The 27499-nt window shown below is 48.5% G+C and overlaps 8 protein-coding genes across 8 annotated transcripts; 4 read left to right on the top strand and 4 right to left on the bottom strand.

Annotated features, from left to right (window-relative positions):
• Positions 1-1660: 1660 nt before the first annotated feature.
• On the bottom strand, positions 1661-3420 carry H6S33_010934 (uncharacterized protein; the record flags this gene model as incomplete). The annotated part of the gene is made up of 7 exons (XM_044842308.1): positions 1661-1701; positions 1785-1795; positions 1849-2009; positions 2063-2173; positions 2234-2377; positions 2433-2588; positions 2647-3420. The coding sequence occupies 7 exons, from the start codon at positions 3418-3420 to the stop codon at positions 1661-1663; spliced, it is 1398 nt and encodes a 465-aa protein (XP_044696864.1).
• A 2186-nt stretch (positions 3421-5606) lies between these two features.
• H6S33_010933 (uncharacterized protein) lies at positions 5607-6127 on the top strand (the record flags this gene model as incomplete). The annotated part of the gene is made up of 2 exons (XM_044842307.1): positions 5607-5637; positions 5712-6127. 2 exons carry the CDS (start codon positions 5607-5609, stop codon positions 6125-6127), a joined length of 447 nt encoding a protein of 148 aa, XP_044696863.1.
• A 1952-nt stretch (positions 6128-8079) lies between these two features.
• H6S33_010932 (uncharacterized protein) lies at positions 8080-8496 on the top strand (the record flags this gene model as incomplete). The annotated part of the gene is made up of 1 exon (XM_044842306.1): positions 8080-8496. One exon carries the CDS (start codon positions 8080-8082, stop codon positions 8494-8496), a length of 417 nt encoding a protein of 138 aa, XP_044696862.1.
• Positions 8497-8900: 404 nt separating this feature from the next.
• On the bottom strand, positions 8901-9704 carry H6S33_010931 (uncharacterized protein; the record flags this gene model as incomplete). Its single annotated transcript, XM_044842305.1, has 5 exons — positions 8901-8946; positions 9007-9105; positions 9167-9235; positions 9466-9512; positions 9690-9704. The coding sequence occupies 5 exons, from the start codon at positions 9702-9704 to the stop codon at positions 8901-8903; spliced, it is 276 nt and encodes a 91-aa protein (XP_044696861.1).
• Positions 9705-10364: 660 nt separating this feature from the next.
• Positions 10365-10838, top strand: H6S33_010930 (uncharacterized protein; the record flags this gene model as incomplete). The annotated part of the gene is made up of 1 exon (XM_044842304.1): positions 10365-10838. The coding sequence occupies one exon, from the start codon at positions 10365-10367 to the stop codon at positions 10836-10838; it is 474 nt and encodes a 157-aa protein (XP_044696860.1).
• Positions 10839-11456: 618 nt separating this feature from the next.
• On the top strand, positions 11457-12285 carry H6S33_010929 (uncharacterized protein; the record flags this gene model as incomplete). Its single annotated transcript, XM_044842303.1, has 3 exons — positions 11457-11676; positions 11733-12155; positions 12218-12285. 3 exons carry the CDS (start codon positions 11457-11459, stop codon positions 12283-12285), a joined length of 711 nt encoding a protein of 236 aa, XP_044696859.1.
• A 6302-nt stretch (positions 12286-18587) lies between these two features.
• On the bottom strand, positions 18588-19018 carry H6S33_010928 (uncharacterized protein; the record flags this gene model as incomplete). Its single annotated transcript, XM_044842302.1, has 4 exons — positions 18588-18658; positions 18717-18821; positions 18885-18928; positions 18993-19018. The coding sequence occupies 4 exons, from the start codon at positions 19016-19018 to the stop codon at positions 18588-18590; spliced, it is 246 nt and encodes an 81-aa protein (XP_044696858.1).
• A 2310-nt stretch (positions 19019-21328) lies between these two features.
• Positions 21329-27479, bottom strand: H6S33_010927 (uncharacterized protein; the record flags this gene model as incomplete). Its single annotated transcript, XM_044842299.1, has 3 exons — positions 21329-21439; positions 21508-22307; positions 22394-27479. The coding sequence occupies 3 exons, from the start codon at positions 27477-27479 to the stop codon at positions 21329-21331; spliced, it is 5997 nt and encodes a 1998-aa protein (XP_044696857.1).
• Positions 27480-27499: the final 20 nt, after the last annotated feature.

The following is a 27499-nucleotide window of genomic DNA, read 5'->3' as shown; positions in this document are numbered from 1 at the left end:
AATCGGAACAAAGAAAGACTCTCGCCGCTGAAATCGACGGACAAAAAGGTATAGAGATGGAAATACGCTGATGTCGTTTATGATTCTAATGATGTTGCTATATGCAACAGCAGTGGTCGTCTCGGGTGATGTGAAGTCAACAGCGGGACGGGACGGCGCTAGTAGCGCGGGTTACATTTATGTATCAATCCCGCCCTACTTTCTGGTTCTGGTGCCCTGTGGCTGACGTACTGCTCTAAACTACATGTAGGGCTTTGATTTCGGATTGTATAACGGTAGAGCTAAAATTCTAATGCACTGGTATGATTCTTCGTCTTAGATTCAAATATACATGAAGGGACCATGGCTACATGTATTATCATCATCTCTCCAGATAGCGTCTGACTACATCTTGTGCATGCTACTAATCTGAGAGAAGCGGATAGGGCTTATTAGAATGTAACCGATATTTGAACTTTGGGCTTCGATTTTTACCTCCGGAGCAATATCTGCTACAACAATATACTAGATTCATCAACTAGATTTCTTGAAACCTGCTTACCAAACAGGCTCTCACACATATATCCTGCAACAAGGGGAAGCAGGGTGCATAAACGGTGATGTATTGTCTTTATGGCAGATCTGGTTATAACACTCCTTTTATGATGCTCAGCTGGTCGAGCAAGTCAATTACGGGATTCGTTGGGATCGAGGCGTTTAAATTATCCGCTGACGACAGGAAAGATGAGGTACATGTAGTATTAACAAGATAGAAGAAATCCTTCCATAGAAAGGTTGTGTGTATAATACTAGGCTAGAAAGTATTTAAGCAATCTCGTCAATTTCTGTTTTATTCTCACTTTCATTTTCATTTTCATTTTCATGTTATTCTGGTACGTCAGATATTGTCATAGCTTACGGGCTGCACACAATTAATCAATCAATCAATGAATCAACACTGTCACAATAAAGATATGGCGGTTCTATTTGCGGACTAGGACAGGGACCAGATGATATGGGTACAGGATATCAAAGAGGAAGTGGGCACCATCAAAATCCGAAGGGACGTTTTTCCAGATCTGAACGGCGACATTTGGTACAAGAGGCCCCTTTACGGCCAGAGAAAAGAAGACGGGAGGAGAGACATAGCGAAAATTGTTTAGTTTTTGCTTTTGTTTTTGTTTTATTTATTTTATTTTCCTTTATGTTTGATAGGGTTCGTCTCGTCATAACCCCCCGCGGGTTACATACGAGTAATGAAGTAATCAAGCAAGCAAGCAAGCAAGCAAGGAATCCCGTGAACCTTAGGGCTAGAGGAAAAATTGCCGTTCACAGAGTCTGACTCGAGACTAGGGTTAGGGGTATATAATAATATCTCGATAAGCCTTTAATTACACCTGACAATAACATCTCTAGGGTAGCGGGTTCAAATTTCAGGGAGAAGCTAGCTCCGATAGACCCATCAACAGGAGCCAAGGTTTAGAACCCGCGTACATACATGTAATGCAAGTACAGGTACCTCTGTGCGTCAAAACCTAACGGTTTCCTAAAGTTACAAGATCAATCTTGATACAATCATCAGCAGCATCGTTTATCCTTCATTCATTTTGGACCTGCATTCTAAGACTACGCATACCTCTACATCTAGTCCCCACGCTGTTGAACCTTCACAATGAAATCCCTACTCCCCTTTGCTGGAAATCCCGAGAAGTAGTCCATCCCCTGCTTCACATCCTCCCAAGAAGTGTTATGCAGATCCATCTGATACCTCCGAAAGATGCTCCCCAGGACCAGATACAACTCACAGTATGCAAGACTATCCTCTATCAGTCATCTACCGATCACTCCCGCTTATTATAGATCACTTACCTCATTCCAACACACATTCTTTGGCCTCTTCCAAATGGTACCAAATACTTCTCGAGATTCTTGCTGTCGGGGTATAGCCATCTTTCGGGGTCAAACTTCTCGGGGTTGGTAAATATTGTGGGGTTGTAGTGCAGATAGAATGCCGAAGTTGAGATGACACTCTGAAGCAATGGCCGTCAGCAATGTGTGTATTCATGGTAAAATAGGCCCATACCTCATGAGGTAGAGTATATTCCTTATATGTGATCCCACCCTTCGGCGTCACTCTGGGGGTATATCCAAAGGCACCAGGAGCGAGTCGTAGTCCCTCCTTCACTACCGCAATCTAGTCAAGCTGTGAGTATATCTCCTCATTCTCGTCCAAAGTTAAACTCTAATCACTAACAAGATAAGGGAGTTTCTCCAACTTCGCGAGGCATAATTCGTTAGGATCCGGGAATGCCTCATGAAGCTCCATATATAGTTTCTCTTCTACATCGGGGTTCGAGACTACGCCGAAGGCAGTCATGATAAGTGTGTACGATACTGTCTTGTGGTATTTTAGCCACCGGATGTATTTGGCGATGAAGGGAATGCTTTGATACCTCTGCGCCGGCGGCAAAACATACAACACCGTTCTGGATGATATCGTCGTCCGACAGCCGATCCCTTTTCAAATTCTCTGGGCTCAACAAGTGGTGAAAGATGCTTGTGCCTGTCTCTCCGGACACCTTGATGCTATCAAAGGAGCCCCTCGACATCTAGAGTTCATACGATTGTCAGTCCCACTCACTCGGCGCTTATCGATACGTCACCTACCATCGTCAAATCCTTCAAACTTTGAATAGCTGGCAACACCCACTTCTCCAACCACTTTGGAAGCACCGACAGCACCGTTGGCAACCATGGGAAATACTTCACCACCCAAAACCCCTTCAGCCTTCGTTGTCCATCCTCCGAAAACCTCTTTCCCAGGTCCTCCATATCCAGCATGCCCAACGGAAAATTAAACGAAAAGGTCGTCGACATATCCACCGATGTTGCTCTCAGTCCATTCTGGATGTCAAACAACCGTTCCGGCTGCTTAGCTATGGCTGCATCAATCCTGCCCAAGAATTTCTTGATGGTATTCAGAAGAACTGGCTCGATTGCCAAAATGCTGCGTCGCGAGAAATAATCCTTGATAGGTGCACGGCGCTTCGCATGCAGCTCGTTGGTACGCGTGTTGAAGATCGAATCGCCGAAGCCAAAGGCTTCATACGTCACAGGGTCCTTCTCGAATTGCGATCCGGGATAGTGAACTTTGTTATAGAAATCAGGATCGCTAATGGAAACCTCGTTTGGTGCGATGCGAACGATTGGTCCGTACTTCTTGTGAAGATTCTCGGCATGAAAGATGAATCTGCCGTCTTGAGCAAAGAGGTTGTACCAAGCTTCATAGAACAGCGTTAATGCGGCCAGTTTAGGCCCGGGGACGCGCGACAGCGGGTGCAGGTAGAGTCGGTATATGCATGTGGCGGCGATATAGATCGCACATGCTGTGAAGATAGCGGGTATCGGCGGGAGTGCGAGTAAGGTGCTGAGGAATGTCATCTTGACGATGTCACAGGGTGTGTGATGTTGTGAAAGAATGGGACGGAATGCTATTAAGTATTCTCCTCTTCACACGAATCTTGAGGATCTAACGCATGCAGATGGCTTATCACACACATTATCACAAGTGCTACATTCACACAAGGCTGATAAATCCCGCAATTCAGACACTCTATGCCGGCGCTTAATTACTTGGAGTCTTGGTAATATATCGTCATAGCACCAGTACCAGGTAGGTGGAGCAGAAGAATATGCAGTTCAGCAAACCTGGTCCGGTATCCTGGATTATCCGGGGTGTCTCGTTCGCCAATCTAGACATCTTAAACGAATTTACATAAGTGCATATATCTAGCTGCAGCCGATCTCCGTTGAACGGCCAACTAATTGGGGCAGGCTTGATATCAGTGAAATAATTGGATTACTTCGTCCCATCACATGGAAAGGCATGAAAGACACATTCACAGTACTATTAGTAAATACCCAAACCTCGATGTCGAATCAACCAGCGACTTCGAAAATGAATTATCCTTCTCTTTGATACGTCATCAAGGCGACAGTACCCTCATCAATATCTTATCTATTGTCAGGCATCGAATTACATACCAGAATACGAAGCGTACCCAACATCAGCATTACCTTAACCGGACTTATGCTTTTTGATATCAACTGTCAAGAGAGCGCTTAGTACTAAATGCCTCAAGATTCTTCAAGTTCTGAATATTTCGGAGGTTCCAACTATCAGAGTCACCAGCAGAACCATGGGGTCTGGCAGTGTCACGCTGCGCCTGATTGCCTTAACTAATCCATTCAGCTTACTAACAGTCCGGATCCTATATTTCCACATGTGAATATCGTATGTATCACAGGATCTATGGCTTAAGGTTGAAGGCTCAAAAGCGTTAGTGAGATAAGACCACCTTCGTAATCAATCAGTAGCGTGGGCCGTGTCATGGCCATGTGGGAAACTAATTGCAAGTAATAAATCTCTAGTACTAGTCCCTTAACCACGCATTCGGAGGATAAGGGAGTTGAAATGTATCAAGTGGTCAATTTCCTATCTCTAAGCTAAGTAACTGTACTCTGATAACAAGGGTTTCTTAAGTACTTACTGGAGGGCTGCTTTCAGTATAATAACTTAAAGAGGTAGCACGGATACTGATCGATACTTCCTGAGCATATTCGAGCCCATTCAGCTCGATGCCAGTCAGTCGAATTTTTTCCAGTCAGCCACAAATTGCAAATTCATACGTTGTCTGCGCACACTCTGAGCATCTTTATCTGATGACCAGATATATATATATCCGATCACGGCGACGTCTCACCGGGAAGCCGCTCAATATTGATAAGGCTGATAACTGTTCAATTTGCGGTCCTTACTGGATCGTTTCTAGAAATATTATAGCATACCTCTTAATGAGAGATTGGTGCATCACCGATCACATTGGAACAGGGTGATGTGATTGGAGGCATAGCGAAGTGTAGCGTAGGGTGAGTTTTATAGGAACTCCAGAGAGTGGAGGGATCACATCCGAGGAGGAATAGTCAACCAAACGGATAGCAACCTCACAATCCGACAATGGACCTTAGGATACTATCGGGGATCCAAAGTGTTAAGCTAGTCAAGTATCTTCTTTCCTTAGAGAGTTCCCTTACCTAGAGCGGCTTTAATTCAGGTAAATTAACCTTTTTAGTCCGGCGTTGAACATCTGATTCACAATCTTAGTCGATCTTCTATTGGAATAAGACGTGATAGAATCCCCAAGGAAGCCGGAAACTAATTCTTACAATGAGCCAGTTTCTCAAAGATACCAAATAAACCACGATAGTAATCATTTAATTACGTCGAAAGCCACCAGAAATGCGCAAGTACCCGCCATAAGCAGCAATCTCTCAGTATGAGGGTAGGAGCGGGAATATGTGAAGGCACATGTGGAGGATATGGGGTGTTGAGAATGAAGCTTTAGCGGAGTGAACACATGAACTCAATGTCATGTAATTCTTTATCTAGGGTTGGTTGAAACTGGTACCTCAAGAAGGTTCATAGCGAGTTCACCGATTGGTTTATAAGAAGTAACCCTAACCCACGTCAGTATATCATTTCAACGTCTTCCTATCCCATCATCGAAGAATCAAGCAAAACTTCAGCAAGCCTTACCAAGAAAGTGCACTTTGACCTTCACTACATAATGAGTCCTTATTCTCGCGAACAGATCATTGGTATGAATACTTACCCGCTCAAACCTTCGTAATTCATATATTCAGCTCTCTAACAGAAACTGGGTCCCGAATAGAGAACTGCAAATTCCTGTTCAATCAGGATGTCCGCCTCATCACCTTCTACAAGGACCTATCACGCCCCTCCACCTCTTCCTCATGTGTGCTCACGTGTATGCCCTTCAGAGTGCGGGCCTATGCCATCATCATACCTGCCACCGACAAATGCTCTATCCACCAGCTATCCACCAAGAACATTCTTATAAGTGGTTGCATGAACCACAACACAAACATCACACACCCAACTTTGTATCCGGTACCCGCCAACATCATACAACAAGCAATCGACAACCTGGGACAACGCGTCACCGAGCAACTAGGTCATTTGTTGACTAGCCCAGACCCAGAGCAGGCGGAGGACTTTGAATTTATGCCGATCAAGTTACCGGTGCCTGAATTGTTAGTGAAGGAAGAACCGTGGCTACGGGGATGAGGTTTTCGATGCAGTGGTATGTGTACTCTGTAAACTACTGCTATCAATAAGGGCGTTGTATTTCTTTTTTTTTCTATTTTTCATTTCACGGGAGAAGTACATGTAGTTTATTAAGAGCTTGAATACTTTGAATCTTGTTTTATATATGTTGTGGTATGTAACTTCCGAATAATTATAAGTCTATCTCCGTATCAGGGTATTCTGCCCCGAGCTGCCTCCTACCGCTCGCCGAGCAGTCAATCAATCAGACACTCATGATCATATACGGATTCCTTTTTATTTCTAATGTATCGCGTGCATGCTGAGGAATTTCGTTTATCCTGCGCTGGTGACCATACGTAGTATCTATTAATAAATTTACAGAATGATACCTGTTCATGCAACAACCCTCGCCGCATCTGTCATCAGTTAAGAAGAAGGGGGGTGATCTATCATGGGTGTAACGTTATTCAACGCATAGATACATAGATTTTATATATAAATGCTCGCTTTAAATCACTCTAGCGAATTGGAAATGATGGTACTTCGATGAGCTAACCTCCGGATGCGTGCGATTTAGCTAACCCTTGAATCTTTTATCTTGTATCTTGCGAATGCATCAACCCTCTATTCTATCATATCTTACTTATAGTGGGTCTTAAGATCCCTCCATGTTGTATTCCTTGCCTGTAGAAACTCAATCGCATACTGGTAGTGACAATAAGTGTAACGAACGTTTTTCTATGGCCTGATTTATACGGGCTGCCGGTAGCTGCATATCTTTAAGAACTTTTCTTACACAAGACTGTTCCTCATATTGACGGGAAGCCTCAAGCTAATTCTTTCCTAGTCTCGAGGGGCCCTCATGAAGTCATGACACACCGTTGACGGGCGGATAGGCGCAGGTCGACACGGTTTATCCATCTCCGTTACTAGAAGTACATCCAGCTTCAGTCTTCTCTTATATGAGGAACGGATAAAGTGAGGTTCATCATGATCAGATTATACTGTAATTATAATTACCAAGAACTCTAGTAATTATTTCGTCTCCTCACACTAACTCTTATTTTGATGACATGAGCAGTACAATTAGTTCGAAGTCATCATGGGCCAGTCCGGATTCGTCCCTCGAACCTTTTAAATCATTGAAAAACGGTACTCGGCAATGATTTGTTCGGAAAGGGTGTATAACGATATATATCTTGGTATATTTGATGTAGGATAATACACAATGCGAAACGACACACTTCCCTGCCGATAAATTGAATCGATGTAGGCATCAACGGCGCAGCTATTCCAGTAAAGGTTGTTCAGCTCTATACTCGCTGTATAGAACAGGACATAAGAGGCCAACTTTCCTTCTTGTACAGAAAGGCCTGCATTTCTATATTTTATTTTGAACTGGATCAAAGTCATTATCATAATATGTCATAAAACATCAAACGTATCGAAGAATATTTCATTTAAACCTTTTCCGTAATTCATTACTAGTACCACTGCCCGGGAAACGCGAAGGAGCAATATTCGTGGCCGGGAACTTAGTACCATGCATATCAGTTGTATAATCAGAAAGCCTACATGTAATAGATCGTTTTATTTTCTCCAGAAGAACCCATATCCTTTACAAAGATGTTCCCATGATCATGATGCCATTCCGTAGTCCATGGGTTCTTTGTGCGAGTAGAAATTAATTAATATCCTGCAAGAAAGCGGCCAGCAGAGACAAAGGAAGGAAACTTCTAGCTCTATGATCAAAGGCCTCTAAAAAGTGTGAACGGAGTAGAGAGGTGTTCGCCCATATTTTGTATAGGGTATACGTAGTCAGCTGATCAAAACGGTGGAGAATATTACTATATAATGTGGCAACCACCAACGTCGAGGATTCTTCCTCCTTTTTATATCCTCAGTCAGTCCCATCCTACACACAAAATTTAATTCTCCAAAGTCCTCCCTGCTCCCATAAAATACATACTATGCAATTCCCCGCACTTATTCTGCTCCTTCTCGCCCTCACTACCAGTTCTTCACTTGCCCAACAAAGAACCGCCGCTAGCTATGACATGAAATATGACAACCCCAATCTCCCCACCGATGTAACAGCTTGCAGCGACGGTGTAAACGGCTTGAGTAGGGACTACCCTACTTTGGGATCGTTTCCAAGCTTCCCATTCATTTGTGGTAGCCCCACGATTGGGGGCTGGAATTCATCAAACTGCGGAAAGTGTTATAGACTCAGCTACAAGGGTAGGACGATTATTGTCAAGGCAGTCGATATGGCAGTTGGGAGGTTCGTCTGTAGCAAAGGGGCGCTGGATGAGTTGACGGGTGGGATGGCGATTGCACTAGGGATTGTGCCAGTCGAATATTCACCAATACCAACTGCATGTTAGAGGAGGATTTAGTTGGGAGAGTACAGTGTTTAGTTATTCGAGGGAAGTGGTTTGCCTCCTGGCCGATCATGCATGGACGTAGTTTTTTGAAGTTAGCTGGTTATAAGAACTGAGACAAATGGTTAAAATCACGTTTACTTAACATCGAGTTGACCAGAATTTATCAATTACATTTGCATGGTACTAGCGTTTTTCCGAGTCGGTCTGGGTCATTCTTCGTGAGAGACTTGAGGTACAATGGAGGCAGGTACAGGGCAGATGCTGCTGTGAATTCTGTAAAGGACCTCTTCATAAGTATGCCTGGTAAATAGGTCGAGAGACCCGGAGGAGCCGTAGTATATTTCCACCGTACTCATAAATCAATAACTTGATATACATCTGATTCAATGAGGCGATGGTCATTGTTATACCAACGGTTGACTGCCGTAACGTTTTTTCGTGATTCGTTGGCTACAATCCAGAAAGGGATCAGCAAGAGCGTTTCTCCACTTCAGATGCTACAGGTACCACCTCAATACCATATTTCTCCTATTTTGTACATCGTTGGGAGATACAAGGCTGCCCGCAGAAGGTGGAATGGCCGTTTTTGGTAGATTATCTGCACACAGCCTTGCAATTGGTCAGTACGTCCCTTCTATTCAAGGCTTTAGATATAGCACGAGATTATCACGTATAGAACTCCCTGTCTTCTGAGTACAGGGTGAGGGGTAGATGGAATTCCAGCGAAAAAAAAGCCACCCTTAACAAAATTCTGAGATATAAAGAACAGATACCCAAGCGCAGGGCACCTTATATGTAGCAGTGTCCGTGATATTCCGGGGAATTAAGTATGAATAGGAAAGGATATAATTATTGGACGAGGTACATAGGAATGATCTAGGTAAGAAGTTAGCTCAGGACAAAGCTAGATGCTAGCTGTCATGACATTGCATCAGCATTACAAACCCTAACCCTGGAAACCAAATTTACCACTTGATTTCTAACGGTCTAGAGTGGTAGTTGAAGAATACTGGGTCCTAGACGCACTTTTATTAATTGACCAGCTGACAAGACTTGTTTAACACGCTTGCATACATATATAGGCCAATTAATGAATTAAACAAAAAAAAATATATATAGGGCTGGACCTCGACATGCATATACGAGTGATATATGATGATTCGAAACCTCTCAATACAGAAAGATTACGGTACATCTTTTGGTAGCATATTAACAGTTAAGTCACAGTTTTGACTAGGTCACAGTCAGAGTGTTATTCGGGTCGCATCCATAAAATCAAAGCCTTCTGAACGCACTGATACTAATAATATATATATGATCCTTTTGGCCCAACAATAACATGACAACCATAAACTTTTCTCTAAAGATTCTAAATCGATTATCTTATTTGAACCTTCAAGTCTTTACGATTGAGCTGGCGTTGCTTTATGATTTATTAATCAATCAATCAATCAAGCTAGCCTTACTTCTCCTTCAAATTTCTATGTCCGAGTGATGCTACATGATGCTAGTTAGTTGTTGTTGTTTTCAATTTATCAATCGTATGCAGATGATGCTAGTTAGCATTGCTTTTCTTTGTCTTTGCGATAGATATCTATACTACCAAGAGCCCCCCAGACTCAGAATAAATTCAAACAGTGCGTACTAATGTTGAAATATGTCACCTTGATCATCTCCCTTAGGTTTTCATCTTGAACAGGGACAACTGCGAGAATTAAGTTTCAAGTGTTTAATAGTCACATTGAAAACACCATACTATATTAAGTGCTTAAATACCGTGTCGACCTGACTTCCATCACACTTTATCACTCCACTGCATCGACACATCTCCAACACTCTTACCTACAGAGCATCATTCATACGCCAAAATGCCGTACACCTCGCCCTTCACTCCTGCGTCCAAGGCAGACCCTTCTCCTGCCACTACAAGCCTCGAAGCTCGCCTCAAGAACTACGAAAGTGCTCTCAAGTCCTCTGAGGCCGAGCTTAAGAAGATCGCGCCCCTCCTCGAGCGCAAAATCGACAAGCTCACTGTCATCAACACTGCATACAACCAGACCGGGAGACAGGATATATGGTTGCCAGCTCATACTACTCTTTCAAAGGAGGCTGAGGGGTTGGAACAGCGGAGAGATGAAGTGGAGAGAGATAGGGTGAAATACGCGGCTGCTGTCAGAGCGGTACGATATAATTTAGCGACGGCGAAGGAAAAGGAGGAAGCTAATTATAAGGAGGGGGAAGCGAAGAAAAGCGAGGATAATGAGACCAACAAGGCTGGAGAGGGCGCTAAGAAAGATACAAACCCGAATGAAGATTTGGATGAGGTAATGCAAGATGTGTGAACAATCATGAAGGCGTTGTGTACGTTCTTAAATTATGCGATAGTGGTTTAGCTAGCTCAGATATGATTCCAATAGAAAGTAGCATTAAAATCATTTCTGTGCCAATATATCCTTACTAATGCGTGAATTCTGGTAGAGGCTGGCATTCATGTTCTATTTTACTGTATTAGGATCAAATATGGATACAGGTATCTATCCTATCTATGGATGATCATATTTGAAGAAGCCCCGCAACAGATCCAGATCGAAATAACACACCTTTAATTCTCTTGAATTTCGAAACTCGTAATTCTTTTTAAACACTCTAGATCTCTATCAACTCCACAAGCTCAACCAGTAACCATAATTATGTCTTGAAACAATGAGATCATTTTCCAGGCCTGGAAGAAACGGGCTGTATCATCACTTTCTCTGTAAATACACAAAAATGCATGAGTCACCCGGTCATCTACAAGTACTATCTGGCTTCACTCCCTTTAAGCCTTTCCTTGCAGGGCCTCTAGACTTATTCTATGGCCATTGACGATCACCTGTTAAATGCCACTGCCATAAATAACACAACGCCTACAGAAACCCATTAATACTGGTATTCGTCTTTTACTCAAAGAACAACACAAGATGCTCACTCTGATGTTATTTGTTTTAGTTATCGCATTTCTCGTTCTTCCAGCAACAGGCCAGCTCTGCGCCAACGAATGTATTGCAACTCGGCAAACCGCAGTTGGTCCAGAAGAATGTCGCAAGTCAAACGATTGGGAGTGTGTATGTCATAGCGGCGAGTTTCGGAAGAGCATCGAGTCTTGTCTGGATACATTTTGCATTGAGGGTTGGGGTCCACGTATGTTTGATCCTCTCTCCGGTAGGGGTACGTATGCTAATTATTCTCTCTCCTAGCGGCTTACAATACAGCTACAGTCGATATTTGTACAAAGGATGCTGGGGATAATCTTGAGTTCAACAAAGAGAAGGCAATAATAGCCATAACAGTATCTATGGTTAATGAACCACCACCAAAGCCATCACCACCATCAATATCATCACCAGCATTACCATCATCATCACCATCATCACCACCACAGCCTACTCCTCCTCACCCTCCTCCACCCCCACCGCTGCCGCCACCGCCGCCACCGTCCCCGAAAACTACTACTACCACCACCACCATAACCACGCAGCTCCCATCACTACCGCGACGCCCACCATCTGCTGCTTCTACTACATTATCACACTCTTCAACCACTACTGATATTCCACCACCACGACGCCCCGCATCTCCCTTTTCTACTATTTTACCACAGACCTCTTCAACCATTACTGGTATTGCACCACCACCTTCCTCTCCGCCCTCTGAATCCTCGAGCCCACCACCGGGGTCACAGCCCAATCCATCGAGCCCACCAACGCCGCCACCGCCCAGTCTATCAAGCCTACCACTTCCACAGAGTGACACTGCTAGCTATAGTAATATTATAACACCACCGGCACCCCCTTCCCAATCGTTTCAAGGTATCTTTGCCCCTTCATCCCTTCCCTTGAAAATAACCTCCGATACATCTGCATCCCCTTCCAGAGTATCCGGGCAAGCGCAAACTACAAAGTCCACTCGTGTCACAAAAATATCCATGGTGGTCTTTTTAGTACTTGCTTTATCTGTTCTTGTAACTATAATTTTTATTGTTTCTTAAGCTAAGTCCCGCCTCCGTAGTTTTGAGCACGTCAGATCATATTTCAACTGGTCCTTCCTCAAGCATCGCCTCTACGAAAGAGAAGTCCCAAACTCCGAGCCCAACACGATCCGAATCGCCAGTGGAGACGAATACTCATGATCACGCACTTCCAAGGGTTGGAGTGGAAGTTGATTCTAGCGCCAGAATTATTGGAGTTGCTTGGGGCTACTTAGTCCTTGGTGTTGTTTACTTTTTCCATGGCCAGTAGCATTCCCTCGGTACAACATTACGGGTGCGGTGATTTTAGTGAGGGTGAACTGAACGTCCAAGCAATCTTTCGGTAGATTAGACTCGCAGAAATCTGCATTCTCTACCAGATAGAGCAAAGCTATACATCTCTCCCCTTTGATCATTTTGGTTTCCATAGACCTGTTAGGTAGCGTTGATTGATGTGTGCGCAAGCAACCAAATTCTTTTTTTTTTTAAAAAAAAAAAAAAAGTATAAAAAGATAAAAGAATGTGTACCTAGGATGATTGAGTAATGGGCTGTAGAGGGGCTAAACTCAATCTAGTAAAAGTTTCTAGTATGAGCCTTAGATTGATGGCGTATACCGGGGTTTCCTGACAATATAGTTCATGATCATCGAAGTGTTGACTGAGGTGTTGAGAATTCCGGTAGGCCCATATTTGTAACTAGAAGGAAGTATTTGACTAGCTGTAATGCTTACGCCGGGATAGTTTTTGGGAGTAAGTAACAAGATTTTGCAGAGTTTAGGGTCACGTGTTCTTGATCTCCTCAGTCATTGTGCCCAAAAAGAGGTCGGACCTTACCCTCATGGGAAATCGATATATATCGTTATGGGTATTCGAAGTTTAATTTTCTGTATTACTTGTCATATTCTTGATGACTAAATGTTTTCTTTCTCTTAGCGCCACCAGGCTGGATAAAGAGGAAAACCACTTCTCTTCTTCTTCTTCTTCTTCTTCTATTTATTTCTCATGTTAGACCCTTCGTGTTTCTTTTACTTGTCATCAACTTTCTTCATGAAAGAGATTGTTATGTCCCCGGATACAAACAAGCCATCACGAACAAATACTCTCTTCGAATCCAACTAAGCACTTCTTGCTCAACATCGGCATACGACATCACATATGCATCCCATACCCTGCCGCACGATCTTGAATGATATCGATGATGACCACTATTGCTAAGGCGTTTTTTTTTTTTTTTGCTGCCTCATTCATCTCCTACCTCAATGGATAATTTCTGTCCTCCACTCTTCAGAATTCAATCAAGATACTGGCTTAGATGTACGACCTATGGACTACTGAGTGCTGCTGGGTGAGTGAGAAACCATGCATTTAAGAAACACACCACTCACATTTCTCTGTTATCAACGCACAGAATAGCTGCACTTGCTAGTTGAATCCCAACAGTGCTTCTACTCGTACCAGTTCTCGGCTCATAATTTTTTTCCCCCAGACCGATCGAGAACTGAATCAGGACCAGCACTTTTGGCCGGCAGCTTAGCCACCTGTCACGTCACGTCACAGATCCGATTAGTAAAAAAGCCACCTTACCTAACCGGCACCTCGACTAATAATAGGTTAGATGCTGCGCACGGACTTTCCTGATAGGCTGCTGTCTTGGCGTTGATAACGACTAGCCCTGTCCCTGTCCGTCCCCTGTCACACGCCTGAAAGGGTTTAGAGAAAGCGTCATCGTACCTCCATGGATCCAGCGCGCGCGGTGAAGGGCGAAGTTACATGGAACAAGAAAAAGAAGACAGTAGAAAATTGCGGGGGTTGCTTCAAAATATCAGCTGTGTTCCTGATGTTACAGGAGAAACAGAAGAAAAAAAAGAAATGGTATCTCGTCAAAAAAACAATCGCTATCCACACCACACACAGCTAGCCAGCCAGCTAGCACTCAATATTAGACCTCCGATAAGGTCTAGATTACCGAACGAACCGGAAAGTAAAGAGATAAAACCAAAAACAAAGGAAATCTGAAGAAAATGAATGACTGAAATGAAACAAATTAAAAGGAAATTTCTATGTACAGCACGGGCATAAAACCATCATCCACGGTCTCTTTCTCGGCTTCGGTTTCGGTATTAATTTAGGCGTCGACCACCTTTTTGGTTTCGGTGGAGAGGGTATTGGTGGTTCGCTATATGTTGTATACCTTACAGGCCTCGGCCTCGGCCTCTGTTTCTAAAAGGAACATTTAGTCAACAGCTGGGAAGGGAAAAAAAGTACATGTAATCAAGCGAGGGCTCACAACTTAACAACGAAGTATATCGGCAGGTATGTATACTTACTGGTAGCGGTGGAAGTGGTTTTTCGAGATCACGTTTAACTGCTCGCACCGGCGCCACCAATCGACCCGAAGAGTCCTGAGAGACTTGAGAGACCTCGGAAACATGAGAAATCTCGGAGACCTTCGAAGTTTTTCGCCTCTTGCGTTCGTCCTGGTACACGAACCAGCGCGAAAACACCATATGGATCCGCCTGCTGAATCGATATTCTTGGTGTGTGCTGTATTGTATCTCCTCCGGCGGACAGTGAAAGTACTCGCAACTTTCTTTATTGCTGTGCTTTTGTCGTTTTCTTTTTTGGCGCAGGGAATGTGAAGTGACGGATGGGGAAGGTCAATCTGGAAGGCAGAAAGAATAAAGGCTGAGCTCTCGATCTTTCTTTCTCAGCTCAGGGACGGATGGAAAACAGAACAGAACAGAACAGAATAATCTGCAACGGCGGAGGTGTGGGGGGGTGGAAGCGGAAAGCAGATGATATGTCCATTAAAAATCGCCAAGACACAGCTGAAAAGAAACTACCTTAGGCCGGGGTTCCGATTTGGAGCTGATTTGACATCGGCCCGTTGCCGAGGAAAAAGCAAAATTAAACTAAAATACCTAGCAGCCAGAAGGAAGGGCTTCAAGTGCGGGGAAAGGATTATTAGGGAGCGATGTCGTTCGAGCAATATAAGACGGTCGACTCGTGTGTGAGTGCGTGCGAGCACGGGAGACGAAAAAGTGCATGCATTTGTATGATTCGATGCCCCTGTTTGTGGTGCCTTGAGTTGAGTACCTACATGCCAACCAAGTACTGGCTACCACCTGTTACATAGGCGCGCGGTTTGGGCCAACAGGAGACGGCCCGGCACGAACCGATGAAAATAACGGGACGGCGTGAAACAAAAAAGAAAACCCGAGGGGAAGGGAGAGGCATGGGCATAGGCAACAAGAGATACCGCGAATTCGGAATCACGAATCACCACTAATGCCATATCTATATCAGTCCTTAGTTCGCACCCTCTTCGAATCCACGTGTTGGTTCGCCATGGACCATCTATAAGTATATGTAAGTTACCTCGGACTCGCTTCGTGTTTATCCTTGCTGATTATTTAGGCATGTTAATATTTCTACACATGTAGAGATTAACTTTAATTGTTTTGAACAACGCATGATTGGTGGTGGATATCCCCATCAGGCTGATTTGAAATCATTGGTTAATTGTAAACTTGTAGCAACGCAACGGAAAAAAAAGAAGTGTTGCAGTGGGAGGTACTCGTAAGTTCATAGCGTTTCCGAACACGACCAATATTGCATGACATACAAAAAGGTGGATTTAGCGTTTTTTATATGGTATGCAATAGCAGTCGTGTTCGGAAACGTCATGAATTTACGAGTACAAATAAATGTCTTAGAAGTACGCAGCAGAGCAGCAGAAGTAGAAGCAGTCAATCAGTGACCTCGATGCATGGCATGCACCGCACCTCATCATATTCATCATCATATTCCTCTTTATTCATTTTATTCATGATATGGGGGCCAGTACGATCTACCGACCTGTGACCACCCTCTCTGGAGTGGAGTGTGGCCAAGACTAAGGTATCTCCAGTTCGAACAGTGCTCGAATCTAATCCAGGGACCAGGATACCTATTCTCTATGTATCCGATTCATGTAGGAGTGGGGAGTGAGGGGGGTGGTTAGGCATAGGTACTGTAAGCTACAATACGCAGATTCCAGTCCGTTGCTTGCGTTGCTTGGGGGAATGAGTGCTGCTTACGAGTCGAGTCTACCTGCTCCACAAATTGAGGGGTCGCCCATTGCCAAGGCTGGGCTGAGCGATAGGGCAAGATGTATGTAAGGCATGTTGCTTTTTCGCTCGCATGATAGTCCTACGAACGAGGAGAGAAGGACGCGGAGTGAGGGGAGCCAATGATGGCGCTGCCCCACCTACCTACATACCTGGGAGGAAATCATGACAGGATGCGTAAGTACCGACTTCTTCGATACATGACTAGTACATAGACTAGAAGACTCGTACATGCTTTTGCCGATCGCGTGCCGTTTGATGTGGTGGTAGGGATTCTACTGACCTTACTTACTCTACATATTTTGTCTGGGGGGGTCGCCCCCGGGGGTTTTTTTTTGGGGGGGGGGGGGTCGAGTGCTAGTTTGTGAATGGGTTTACTGATCCGCGCGGTCACGGGGTTGTTCGAGATAGCGACATTAATGTTTATCGATCGTCATACAACAATACAAAACTTTTCTTCTTCTTTTGAAACATTGTTACCACCGTTATGTTTCAGCGAAAAAAAAATACTGTAGATTCCCCCTTTGGAAGTTCGTCCGTTCTTATGTACCCACAGCACTTGTAGATTCGCGATTCACCTGCATTAGTATGTATGTATGTACCCCCCCCCCATCTCTCTTCAAAACTTTTTTTTTGTGTATGAAACCCGCCCCTTCCATAATCTATTTATCGGTACCACCAGCCACCGCTGCACGTCATTCATTGGTGGAAGTCAAGTGAATGAACACTAATCAGGAACAACCCGCCCAAACCGTAATCATCAACATCAACCCCGTCAGCACCTTCACCCGCAAGCTCTACCTCACCTCACCCCAAACAAACAAACTCTACCGTCACGCTCAACATCACCCCGAGATCTAGCTGTCAGATCTGCACGCGCACTTACGTCAAGTTTCAGTATTTTCACTGCGCGCAGTCGGCCTGCGCACCCTGGCTGCGGCTCTTGTGCAGGCCCATCTCACGCGTGACATGTCTGCTATGCGGTGTCAATAAGGGGAGCCGCGCAGCAAACATGGCGCTCAGGAAACTGAAGCTGTGAAAAGAATTTTGGGTCGTGGACGGGAGATTGTGGGTATGGAAGCTTAAGGGGCGTACTGCGTCGGTGAGTACGGCCCGGCGGAGAGGGGGGGGGGGGGCCGGATGGGTGAATTAGGAAAAGCTGGGATCCGGCATCTGGGCTATGAAAGAAGAGGGTAAAGTGCGGCAATAGTTACAGAAACCGTAGTTTGTCTTGTTTCTGCGGAGGCGCGGTTATTTTTAGTACTGTGCGCGCGCCTGCGCTTGAGGAACTTGTAGGTGGGAATCACCGCGGCAACTACCAGAATGCCAGAATGATCCGTGTCTTGGCCAGACTTTAGAGCAGTGGCAGATCTAATAAAAAGCTTTTATAGCGGTATATCAGGACTGCCGGTCGATCTGGCTTCGCCGATCTCGGGATCAAGCTGAGGAGCTCTGGAACACGAGCCAAGACAGGACAGGACTAGCCTTATTCTAATTTAAGCACGAGGGTCAGAGAGTCAAGAGATATCAATTCCGTCACAGTAATGCTGCTGAAAAGAAGATATAAACTGAAGTGAATCATTTCATAGCTAAATGGCGGTGGATGCAGAAAAACAAAACACCTGGAATTAATCGTCAGTGTGCCAAGGCCGAGTGACTGCTGATGAATCGCACACATGCACACATTATCAATCAATTAATCCACACGAACTCCCGGCCAGCCACTGCAGTAATTGTTTTTTTATTTCTTTAGTGTATGTAAATCAGACAATTGACTTACAACTCACACCCATACCCTCGATCGTTTAATTCTTCCAATAGACTCCAACACAAACACACAACCTTTTAGTTCCCCCTGACGTGTACGGTGTGGGCCCAGCGGGAGCAGCAGCTAAGCTTTTAGAGAAAAACGCGGGAGCAATTTACTCTAGAGGCCACGGTGGTGGTATTTTATGTATCTAGACGCGTGGGGCGAGCTAATATTCTGCAGAGGACATGGGTAGCCTAGTCGCGTCGTGGGTTCGGAGGCGCGGTGTGATGATTGTGTCTAAGAAATAGTAAAGATCTTGGTTGTAGGAAGAACACCTTATTGGTAGGAACGAAACTTCCGATCAAGCCATAGACCCTAATCATTATCCGCAACCCCCCACTCCTAGCCGCATCGCGACGAAGGTATAGTTTATGTATGAGGAACGCTAGAAAATGATCGCCTAGCAATGAGGGTTAGCTGGTATGGTGGAAGAAGAGCTGAGCTTTAGGACGTACATACATACTCTCTACTACAAAGCTAGTTTCTCCACTAGAGGGCGGGATAATTCTGGTACCTCCTTCCACTTAACTCACGCTTGCGCGGAGTTTAAGGAAAGATTTTGTGCCTTTACGAGGGTGGAGATAAAAAAATGGCCATCAGGTGTGACTGGCTAGCGTGAAAGCTGGCCCAGTGGAGGGCATAACAAGGCAAAAGTTTGTCTCTGCATGGTAATAGAGCGAGAAAAGTGGGGAAGCGTTGAAGATGGGATGGAGGATTTGTTTAAATGACCGTTTGCTTTCCAAGGATCATCCGCTGGGTATATGTAGAGTACTCTAGTAGTGATGCATGACAACATACACATCCCGGGTTGCTTCGAGAATGGAATGAACAAGGAAGTTGTTATTCTTCTAATACGCTGCACGCCAGCCAGGTACCCCGGTATAAAACCGGGTATGCTGGATAGTGGATATGAAGATTTGTATACGGGTAGCCTACGTGCACCGAAGGTCGAGCGCGGGAGGGTGCGCTTTGGTGTAGGGGTGGGGGGGTGTAGATAGGCCAGAATTAGACATAAAAAGCTTCCGTGGTGGTTCTAGTCTTTATCCAAGTCTGGTAACTAGAGCCCACAGTACCGTATACGGATGCTCGAGACAGTTCAATTCTCTGCAACGATAAGAAACGCGATCTGGCCGTGAGAGAAATCGGGAGTGATGCATACGGGTGACGGTGGCGAGCAAGAAAATTGAGCTCAGTGTTCTTCTCTCGTACGTATACTCCGTTCTTCGTCGTATGAGTACCGTGTTGCACTCCATGCACCCAACCACAAGCTGAACAGGGCTAACCCAAACCCCAGCACGAGAGAGAAAAAGAAAACCAACCCAACAGTAAAAACTGCTTCCAGTTGCTGGCACATTGCCGTACCAGGCGAATATCTGCCGAAGAGCACAAGAGACAATCCCGTGGTTGTACTGAATTGCGTGGTGGAGAGGCCTTTCATTCTCCTCTTATACCTTCGTTGCAAACATCTGGCTTTTCAGCACAGAGACCTGTTCTCTACGTAGATTGTCCACATCGCTTACTTCGCACTGACGGAGGACTGAGCCACGTTCTCAATGGTATTCCTCGTCGATCAGCATCAGGAGCGTCTATTCTGCCAGACTTAAGACAGATGGAGAAATTTAAGAAAGCTTACGCAGTTGTCAGTCAAACCATGATCAAGAAACAGACCTACGTTCTGATTTATATGCGCCCATCTAAACATCTTGTTGGTGCATCACGCAAAAAAAGGTTGGTGCACATATATATCACAATACACCTAACCCTACACCACCAAGGTACGATCCAATAAGCACAACGAACGAAATGCCCCAGCCGTAAATAAATATGTACAAAGCTCGATCGAGCGCCTCATAGGAGAGATAGTTCGATCCCCACGTGCACCTTGTACTTTGAGATCGCGCTCGTATATGTTTGGATCGAGTGGCATAATTGATCAATTAAGCATGCCAAAATAAATTCACTTATATGGTGATTAGTCTGGAGGGCCGCATTGCATATTGCACAAAGGAAGCACAGCAGTGCTCTAGGGCTTGGCGCCAATAACAATCCACTACTTAGTACTCGGGGTTTATAGGTGTAATCATGTAATATCACTCGCACATGGTGTGGCGAGCGTGGACAAGTGTAGTTGTGGCCAACAGACACAGTGGAGGTTGTGACAGAGGACAGGTCACAGGGGTGACGGTATCCTCATTAGCCAGACTTGTCTCTGCTTATTTCCTTCTCACTTTCTTTTCTCTTCTATCATCAACACAATCATTTCGAGCTGTGCTTATCGAGCCTGAGCTTAAGCTTTCTTCTTGCGAGATTCACGTAGGACTAAAATCGATATTGAACTCCTGTTTCGCTCTAAAACGTGCACGCACCACATGTACACCGAATCTTGATGGGTTCGCCGAATATGCTGTCTAAAACTCAAACAGCAACCCATCCGTGAAGCAGAACGTTAGTCATATACTCTGAAGCGGATAAAAGTAATTATGTGCCGCAGGAGCTATTGGATAAAGTGGTTTTCTTACGTGTCATTTCGCCACCATATATCAAGGCTTTCTTTCTGTTAGAATACAGTCATTTTTTACGATACGGACACATGAAGACAATCATCGCTCTTAGTCAATATGGAGAAGAGAAGGCGACCATATCGCTCCCTTTGCTAGATCCTCAACCTCGATAGAAGCTAAATAATGGCCTAGAGCCGGTACCACTCTTCTACTCTACTTATACGGGTTCCACAGCTAATCGAGTTCAAGTCACAGGAGAAAAACACATCATTATCAACGAGCTTTCTATTCCATTACCGCCGTACAACTACTTAGCAACTCTATAAGACATACACTCACACATTTATCCCATGCCACATCACGATAACCTAATCCTACACAACTTTTGCAAACGCGCTTCACCCTCCTAGTAAGGGCTGTTCCACACACTGGCTCCGGCGCCGGGCGAGTATCCACTAGGGGCATAGCTCCCTGGCGAGATCAGTAAACTGTTTGCTCCGCCGCCTCTCATTTGTCCCTAAACGAAGCACCCTCATCAGCCATGACTCACGCAAGAATGTATAAATGGGCAGCAAGCGAACTTACCGATCGAAGCCCACCGATCATTGTACTCAGACCCGACTGTCCACCACCGAGTCCCACACCGCCCAACCCACCGCCGCCACCACCACCTCTACCATACCCCCACTCACCCTCTCCCGACCCGCCATTCCAGTTCTGTTGCTGACCGACTTGTACCATCGGCGGCATCGGGAGATTCGGCAGCTGCTGTCCCCCATGCTGGTGCTGATGCTGCTGCTGTGGTGTATGCTGCTGGCTCTGGTTGCTCTGGTGACTCTGATGACTCTGATGGCTCTGCTGGCTCTGCTGGCTCTGGCTCTGCGCCATCGGCGGCGGCGCCACCCCCACAAAATCGATCCTACCCCCCTTCGTACTGACCGTAGTCAGGAAGTTCTGCAGCTTCCGCAGCGTCTCCATCATCTCGCCCATTGCCTTCTCACCCATCTCGATCTGCTCCTCGCGGGCGCGCTTGAGCGCGGCCGGAAGACGGAGGGCGAGCCCCTGGGAACATGCCTCGGCGGTTGCGGCAGGCGCGGTGACGCCGCTGTTGTGGGCGTGCTCTTCGGCAACTTGGAGGGCGGTGGTGGCTTCGCAGACGCGGATCTGCGGCGCGTTCTGGAAGTCCATGGCGAGCTTGATGAGGCCAACAATCTCGCCGAGGGTTTGCACGGCGTCGACCATGGCTTGTAGGACCTCCTTGGGGATGGCGTAGAATGAGGAGGCGGGGGAGCCGCTGTGTTCTTGGGGAAGGCCGGGGGAGTTGATGTTTGCGCCGGCGTTGTCGTCGAAGAAACGGCGGAAGAGTTGGGGCAAGACACTCGGGGCTGGCAACGATATTAGTAAAGGTTTCTCAGACGGCAAAGAGCTTTGTCTGCGCAAAGGCTCTACCATAGAGAATGGTGGTACTTACGGAATTGGAATATCACGGCATATACACCATCGACAACGACTCGGAACCTACTCCTGAGGCCCTTCACCACCTCCCCAACAACTCTCTCAACACCCTTCTCGTGCTCCTTTCCTCTCTTGACCGCCTCCATCTTGCCTCTCAACTGCCTCTCGCTCTCATCTAGCCAGAACCTTCTTTCCGCATCCGCGGCCCTGATCGTCTCACCCACCGATAAAAGCGGCTGCACCGAAACCTGCAAGTACCTTGCATTACGGTCCGACACAAGAGACTGGAGAACGTGCTCATGCTCCTCCATCGTGATATGAAGCTTATTCAGGAGATCAATAGCTTCCAGGAGGAGATGATATTCGAGCGCCGTACCCTCGGTGGTGCTCTGCCGGGACGACGCAGTAAGAAGCCAGAGCTTGACCTCCTCATACCATTTCCCGCCGAGAACTTCAAGCTGACCCTTAACATCCTTGTATGCAACCTCGACGTACTCGTTCTCAAAGATGTGGTAGATCTCCGTATCAACCTCCATCTTGCGCCTCGCCTCCTCCTGCTCAAACTCGTCTCGCATGCGCTCGATGTCCGCAAACGTGAACCTGCCCGTATTGTACAACTGCGCCGTCTGCGCCTGTGTCCTCTGTCTCCGCTGGTGGCTCTCGCTCTGGAACTGGTGCAGCCGCTGGCTTGTCTGGTTCTCCAGGGCACGTCTTGCTTCGCTGAGATATGTGTCGAGACTAGGGCTGTTCATGGCCGTATCGAGCGCAGCATACGCCATGTGCAGGAACTGGGGAATCTCGGCAGAGCTGGACGGATCGATTCCGTTGCCGTCGCCGTTTGCACCATTGCCCCTGTTGAAGGTGCCAATGATCGCAGACAGCGGCTTTGTATCGATGGCCCGGACCTCGCGGCCGTAGTCGCCGCCAGGCCCCTTGTAGCCGACCGGGAATGGTGTCGCGCCGGGCTGGCCGATTTGCTCGTTGTCGCCGCCCTTGGATTGGGCTTCGCTGACGACTGTGGATGCATCGTCGTCGTATAGTCTTCTTCTGGCACTGGGGTCGATTCGGATTGCCGGGACGCTGGGAACGGGCCTGGGCATCTGCAGTTCCAGGTCGACCTTGGGTGCATTTGCAACTTGGTCGATGGTCGGTGTCGGGCTTGGGGTCTGCTCGGACCTGAGGTCGTAGTTACCGCGGTGTTGTTGGTGCTGGTGATGCTGCTGGTGATGGTGTTGTTGCTGGTACCCGTGCTGCCTGCCGCCAAATGCGTCCATTCCGGCGGTCTTGAGGTCCAAGTTCTCGATCTCCGGCAATCTTGGTGGCGGAGGAAGCGGCTGCATCCCTTCATAGCCCAGACCGCCTTCCTCACGGTCCTCATCGTCACTACTATCACGGTCGAATGGATTCGAGTCTCCGCTGTCCTTCTTCTTGATATTATGGCCAGGCGTCAACCCGACCTGTCTCCCTCTCTCCATCTCCTCAGCCCCGACCCACTCCTTCCACCTCCTCAACCTCTTCTCCCGGATCACCGCAAGTTGGTGTCCGAGATCCCCGGTTCCGGTCAAATGCACATTGTTTGCCTTCTCCGCAACCGCGGCATCGTCGCACAGATACAACGCAAACGTGAGCAGGCTTTGGATATGCTCCGTCGGGAGCTGTGGCAGCAGATCCTGCAGGCCGTGGTACAACACCTCCTCATCAGACCCCACACGGGGAGGCTGGTGATTGCCCATTATCCTCGGCTCTGGCGTCGCGCTCTCGCTCGGATTCGTGCCCTGGTCATCGGTCTCATCATCGTCCATAAAGTTCGGCGGCGAGTGCACCCGCACTCTTCTCGCCTGCTGCTGCAGGTTCTGTGGCGCCATGGTCTGCTGCTGCGACAGTAGCGGCTTCTGGAGGTTCTGCGTAAACGCCTTGAAGGGCCCGCTATCGCCATCGTAGCTGTTCTGCTGATGCTGTGGCGGCGGCGGAGGCCCTGGCGGTGGTCCCTGCGGGATGCTGGGCTGGCTTCCACCGCTCGCAACCCTCTGCTGGCTGTTGTCGAACCACCCAGGCTGCTGCTGCTCCTGCTGCTGGACTGGGCGTGCAACGGCGGCAGTGGTGTCGGCCCACTGGCCTCGCATCACGCTTTCCCTGGTGCTGCCGGTGTTCATACCGTTACCGACGTTCCCGCCACTGTTGCTGTTGGGGCTGGTTGCAGAGCCTGCACTGCCGCCTCCGGAGAGCGGCGAGGTGACATGGTGGTTATGATTGGCACCGGGGAACCGTGGGTTAGGGTTGGACGAGTTTCCTGGAGACATCTGCTGAGACGGTGACGGTTTCGAGTAGAGGTAGTTTCCTAGTCCGACCTCTGCGGGGCTCCGTTGGGAGGCGTTTGACTGCAGAGGCGGTCGCCCGTAGCCTTGCTGGGCCTTGGGAGAGATTCCGCTGGGAGGATGCGGTTGGGACTGCGAATGGGACTGAGACTGCTGAGGTTGAGACTGAGATTGGGATTGAGGTTGGGACTGGGACTGGGACTGCGACTGCGATTGGTTCTGGTTCTGGTTCTGGTTCTGGTTCTGGTTCTGGTTCTGGTTCTGGTTCTGGTTCTGTGACTGAGGTTGGTTCTGAGACTGCGACTGCGACTGCGGCCCAGTCCCAATTGTCTGCTGGGTCGGCGGCCCCGTAGTCGACGAGTACCCCAAGCCCAAGCCCTTCTTCCCCCCCTCTGCTCTCTTCTCGCCCTCGCCCTCGCCGACCTCCTCATCGATCCTCTTCTGCGGCCGATACTCCGTGGGAATCGGATCATCCTCCTCCGCGCTCCCTGGCCGCTCACCCTTCCCCAGCCCACTCCCGACACTTCCCGTCCTCTTTCCGAGCGGAGCTCCTCTCTCGTCAGAGTTCTTCTTCATGTGGCTCCTCCTTCCCAAGAACCCCGTCGGCGTCCCCCCTTCACCCTCCTCCCTTGTGTCCTTCAGCTTCTTCATCAGCCCCAGCCCAATAAGGCCCCGATACCCGCCCTGCTTCAAGAACGATGGACCCATGGCCGGGGAGCCGAACTCGCTCCCAGGCGTGTCAGGCGGCGGCACACTCGGCGCTGGCGGCGGTGCAGGGCCGTCGGGCAGCGGGGTGAGCAGTGGGTGTGGGTGGTGGTAGCTATCTCTGTCACGGTCTCGCTGCTGAGTATTGAGCGGTGGCAGTTCTCTCTGCTGCTGCTCGCGCTCCCAGTCGCGTTCCTGCTGCTCCTGCTGTCTCTTCCTGTCTTTCTCCTGCTCCCGGTGCGGCGATGGCTGTGCAGCCTGCGGCGGGCTGTAGGGGAGGTTCCTCGCCGGCGGTCTGGAGCTGGTGCCGGAGCCGTGCGGGGAGCCGCCAGCGTAGTTGACCGGCGGCGACTGGGCGGGGTTGTGCGGGCTCGATGTCGGGGCATTGTTGCTATATGCTCCGGCTCCTCCTCCTGCGTTCGGGCTCTGCGATGCCCCGAAACTAGGCTTCCGCTCTGCGGACTGTGACTGCGATTGGGACTGCGACTGCGACTGGTTCCCGCCGTACTGCTGCTGCTGCTGCGCCGGACTCGACCCCGCGTGCGGCGGCGTCCCCACATTCCCACTGCTACCGCTGCCACCACCGCCCTGTCCACTCGGCTTGCCATACATATCCCTCGTGCTCAGCGGACTCGTATTCTTGCTCTGCTGCAGCACGCTCGCCGGCAGCGGCGGCGGCTGATACCCCAGCCTCCCCCGCGGCGACGTCGACCCGCTCAGGATCTGCCGCTGCAGGTGCTGCTGGTAGTTGAACGTGCTCTTGATATACTGCGGCGACGCCGGCTGCTGCTGCTGCTGCTGGCGGGTACTGAACGACGCCTGCTGCTGCTGCTGCTGCTCCATGCCGATGCCCCGCTGACTCTCCTGCTCGCGCTCCCACTGCCGGTCACGCTCGCGCTCGCGCTCATGGATCTCGCGGATCTCACGCTCACGCTCCGTCTCTTGTCCCTGTCCTTGTCCCTGGCCGTCACTGTAGTTCCCACTCTGCTGCTGCTGCTGCTGCTGTGGCGGGGTAGGCCGCTGAATAACGCCCGCATCACCACCACCACCACCCTGTCCGCCACTGCCTCTGCTGGCGCTGGGATTCCGCCTGTTTGCGGCGGCCGCGGCGGCACCACGCTCAATCACCGACCCCTCCTGCAAGCTGCGCATGCTCATGTCCGCCGGCGGCTGGTCGGGCCATCCTGCGTGCTGCGCGGGCTGGGCCTCGCGGTGGTTACTGTACAGCGGGGGCTGAGAGGAGTTACTCGTGACGCTGGCGGGCGGGGGGTAGCTCTGGTTGAAGGCCGGTGTCTGGTTGGGTGCTGCCACGGGCGTGGGGGGCATGGGGAAGTGGGTGCTGGTGTGGTGAGTTGGGTAGGGCGGCTGCACGGGGCTCGAGTGTGAGGGCGGGGTGGGCTTGCTGAAGGTGTGGACGGGCGAGTGTGCTTGGTTTTTGTTTTGGTTCTGGTTCTGGGGTTGGGGCTGGGATTGGTGCTTGCTGGGGTCTTGCTGGCTGCTGGTGCTGCCGTAGGAGGTTGTTCGCTGCGCTGCGCCGGGGTGCGAGTAGCCGCCATGGACGGGTGATGATTGAGCCTGCTGGTTACTGCTGCTGCTGCTATTCTGCTGCTGCTGTGGGGGCGGCGGTGGGAGAACAGGCTTTGTGAAGTGGTGGCCCGGGCTCGAATTATTATTTATATCAGGCGGTTGAGTAAACGACAACGACCTTGCAGACGGCGAAGCTGCAGCGGACGACTGCTGCTGCTGCTGCTGGATGGGAACGGGCTGCGAGTATGACTTTACAGGTGAGCTTTCTGGGCTGTCTACATCGATCAGTCGCTCCGAGTGCTGGCTTGGGTTATTATATCGCTGGGCCGGGGACTCGCCGCCTCCCCCGGCTCCGTTGAGGGGGCCTGCGCTCCCGCTGTTATTATTACCGCCGCCTCCTCCGCCGCTGCCGCCTATGCCCTCTACGCGTTCAGCGGTGAGGTTGGGTGTGGTTGGGGCACTTGTGAATTCTTCTTGTGGGTATTGGGGGGTGAAGTCGAAGAATGATGAGCTCGACTGCTGCTGCTGTTGCTGTTGCTGCTGTTGGGACGACATGGTAGGTAGTGGCTAGTGGG

The sequence above is a fragment of the Morchella sextelata genome (assembly GCF_020137385.1).
Source record: "Morchella sextelata strain SCLS chromosome Unknown scls_5, whole genome shotgun sequence".
Lineage (NCBI taxonomy): Eukaryota > Fungi > Ascomycota > Pezizomycetes > Pezizales > Morchellaceae > Morchella > Morchella sextelata.
This window is presented reverse-complemented; position numbering and strand designations above follow the sequence as displayed.